Source organism: Glycine soja, chromosome 1 (genome assembly GCF_004193775.1).
Source record: "Glycine soja cultivar W05 chromosome 1, ASM419377v2, whole genome shotgun sequence".
Lineage (NCBI taxonomy): Eukaryota > Viridiplantae > Streptophyta > Magnoliopsida > Fabales > Fabaceae > Glycine > Glycine soja.
In genome coordinates, this window is record NC_041002.1 from 15,499,755 (window position 1) to 15,503,393 (window position 3,639).

The 3,639-nt window shown below is 47.4% G+C and overlaps 1 protein-coding gene across 1 annotated transcript; it reads right to left on the reverse strand.

Moving 5' to 3' along the window:
• Positions 1-637: 637 nt before the first annotated feature.
• On the reverse strand, positions 638-3,166 carry LOC114410875. Its single transcript, XM_028374803.1, has 2 exons — positions 2,661-3,166; positions 638-1,196 (listed from the first exon to the last, which is right to left on the reverse strand). The coding sequence occupies exons 1-2, from the start codon at positions 3,164-3,166 to the stop codon at positions 638-640; spliced, it is 1,065 nt and encodes a 354-aa protein (XP_028230604.1).
• Positions 3,167-3,639: the final 473 nt, after the last annotated feature.

A 3,639-nucleotide genomic window follows, 5' to 3' on the forward strand; every position in this document is an offset into this window, starting at 1 on the left:
ACACCACTCAGCCCGGTGATGTTGGTTACCTTTGCCGAGAATGAGTCGATGCTGGCGGTGTCTTCTTTCTTCTCACACGAGTTCAAGAGGGCATACTTCCACGGTACCTCCTTGCTTCTTTTGTAGGGAAAGGGGGTCGACCCTCGGCTTGATGCCATGGGCGTGCCTTGGTGCCGTTGGGGTGCAGAGACCCGGGTGAAATGTATCACCAGGGGTTTCGATTTCTTGGGAGTTTCCATATCCGCGGATTACATGCAGACATGTTATTCATTCTCGCTCCAATTATTGACTTCAAGCTGACCAAGATCAATCATACGCTGCAACAGCTCCTCCACTGTCGCGTATGTCTCCATGTCGTGTGGCAGACCCGGGTGCATCAAGCAGGGATCCTCTTTGTTCCCATTGGGGGGGACCACACCTGCCTCTTACAAGGCTTCAAAGATAAACCTTCTTGAGGTTATTATGTCTCCCAAATGCTTAGGCTATCACGACCCACACACCTCTACTGCTTTCACGGTCAGCCCTCCGTGATTGGCAAGAGGGTTGGTCTTCACGTTGGGCCCATCCTCTTGGAATGTTAGCCATCCTGCCTCGATCAAACTTTGAACCTTGGTTTTGAAATCGAGGCATTGCTCAATCAAGTTCCCCAGGGTTCCCCCGTGGTATGCGCAGTGGCGTCGGGATCGTACCACTTGGGAAAAGGGACTTGATAAGTTCTTCCCGGGGTTACTACCACCATATGGTTGGACAATAGTGATAGCAAGAGGTCCCCATAGGACATGGGGATCGGGGAAAATTTTGGGGTTCTCCTCGCCGGAGGGCTTCTTCTGGCGTTGTAGCTTGTGCTGCGGGAAAACTTGTTGTTGGGACGAGGCTGGGCTGGAGCCGGCGCCAGAGGGGAGACCCTTGGTGGTGGTGTGGGCGTCCTTGGTTGGACGGGTGCCGAGGGAGAAGAGCTTCCGGCGCGGGCCGCAAAGCTTGGGTGATGTTGGGCATACTGGTGGGTGTTGTGTGGGGCCGGTTGAGACTTAGACCAAGTGGGTGTGGAGGTGACAGCGTGGGTGTCGCCTTCCTTCTTCCTTGCCCCAGTTGTTCCCTCCCTCCAATTGCTGGTGCAGGCGAGAGACGCATAGTCGAACTTCCCTCTTTTCAACCCGACTTTTATCCTTTCGCCCGCGAAGACGAGGTATGCGAAGCTGAAGGGCATATAGCCTACCAACTTTTCATAGTAGAACACCGGCAAAGTGTCTACTATCATGGTGATCATCTCCCTTTCCATCATGGGAGGTACTGTTAGTTGATGAATACGACTAACTTTTGTGTAAGAAACTAGTGTAAATTGTATCAAACTCCTCCAATTTATGGTTATTTTGTAATGTTGTAATTAATTTTTGTTAAAGATAGGTAAATACTTAGCACTCCCATTTTGTGTGTTTAATAATCATTTCCTCTTAATTTCAGGTTAATTAGGCAAGTTTGTGAAGTGTTGATTTTCATCCGCTCGCTAAGCTAATCTACTTGCTTAGCAAGCCATCCGCTGAGTGCAACACTCTTTTGGCTGAGCACGAGGAAGAATCTAGAAGAAGGATGAGTTGTGCATGTTCCCTGAGCAAGGGCTAATCCTGCTAAGCGCATCGCTTGAGTCCATCCGTTGAGCGAAAAGACGCGCGCTAAGCCGAAATTCACTAATGCGCGCAAGCACCAACAAAGCCATCTATTTAAGCCTGAAATCATAAATGGAGAGAGAGTTTGGACAATTCTCGAAGCTTTTGCATGTTTAGAGATTTCTAGAGAGAGAAAGGTCCAAGTTCTAGAGAGTTTTGAGAGCCTTTGCTGTGAGAAGACTGGCAGAGAACTGAGCGAGAAGAGGAAGCCATCCTGAAAGCATGAGATGAGTCTGTGAGTGATTGTGAGGTTCTAAAGGTGGAGGAGACATCCCTACTACTTGTATTTCTTCAATCCTTCATTTTTCTCTTCTCTTTATTATAAAGGAAGCTTCCCATATATGGAGAGCTAAATCCTCTGTTGGTTCTTCCTTGTAGGTACTTGATATAAATACTTGTATATCTATTTAATGATGTTTTATGTGTTCGCTGTGCTATCAATATGTCATTTCAGTGTGCTTTTGCCTTTATCACGTAGATGCATGCTTTGTTAGGATCATTCAACAGTGGAAACTGGTCTGATTCTTAGAACTTGATAGGACATGGCTAGTTTATCGTATTATCACGAGGGATCGAGGTACGGTAACCTAGTTGTTTGTTTGTTTGTCTTAATGTGATTCTGGTCGAGTTTAGTCCAACAAGAGGAATATGAGGACGATGCTTGATCAGGATTAGGCTAGTCTATCATAAGGAGTCAGGGTTTAGCATTTCAGGAGACACCATAGAACACATGAGCATTGTTAAGTAGAGAATATCCTTTTAACATCAGGCACCTAATAGGAAGACCAACGTGTTGTCTACTTATCTTTACACATCATTACTCACATGATTTTCCTGTTAATAGTTAGTTTACATACCTGTGCATAGTTGACACATCTTTTTTCATACTAGACACCTATTCACTGAATATAGCTTTACCAAGCAACACAAGTTCCTCGAGAGTTCGATATTCGGTTCTTACCGTTTTATACTACTTGCACGATCTGGTGCACTTGCCAGGTTCGAACAGGTACCACCTGGGCCGCCAAATCCCTCCATCTCTGGGCATACTCTTTGATGGATTCGTGCTCTCTCTTGAACATGTTTTGAATCTGGGTCCTATCAGGAGCCATATCTGTGTTGTATTGGTACTGCCTAATAAAGGCAGTAATCAAGTCCTTCCATGATCGAATGCGGGACACCTCCAAGTTGGTGTACCAAACCACCGCAGCGTCGGACAAACTATCTTGGAAGAAGTGCATAAGTAACTTCTCATCCCTTGAATGCATGCCCTTCTTTCGACAGTACATCTTCAAATGGTTCTTGGGGCAAGTAGTCCCTTTGTACTTGTTAAAGTATGGTACTTTGAACTTGGGAGGGATGATGACGTCTGGCACTAGGCACAAGTCCATCATGTCCGTGAACGGAAAGTCACCAAATCCTTCAACAGCTCTTAACCTCTCCTCGAGGAGGTCAAGCTTTTCCCTCATTTTCGTCGTTGGAGGCGACCCTCCTACAGACATGAGTATTGGTTGTACTAGGCGGGGTTGAGAGACCCCCGCTATGTTGGGTTGAGGCAGCGTGTCTAGTGTTGGTCCTTCAGCAGTGAACGGGGGGTAAGAGTTATCCTCCTCGTGAACATGCTCCCGTGGACCTTAGTAGGAAACCCCAATAGGTTGTGGAGGGGCATGATCCATGTTATCATGCAATGTTGGTGGTGTGAAGTTGGGAGGCAAGCCATAGGGGAAGGCGTTCCGGTTATACCCCGGTGTAGGCTGTTGGCGCGTCTCATAGTGTCTCTTCCTCATCCCCTCATGTCAGGGACGGGGTGGTGTGCTAGGCTTGTCGCGGGCTAAAGGACTAGGTCCACTTCAGCGGCGATACTAGTAGCGGCGGCTGTGGCAGCGTTACTTTCCATCAGCCTTTTCATTCCTAACATGGCTTCCATCATGGAAGCCATCTGATCTTTTAAGGCCGACATATCGGCCTTCATCTG

Excerpts from the sequence above, each read along its gene's own strand:
- LOC114410875 (XM_028374803.1), bottom strand. The coding sequence starts at position 3,166 with ATGTCTGTAGGAGGGTCGCCTCCAACGACGAAAATGAGGGAAAAGCTT. Across the intron at positions 1,197-2,660 it reads GTGGTACCTGTTCGAACCTG|CTTCGCATACCTCGTCTTCG; the intron begins GCAAGTGCACCA and ends TATGCCCTTCAG.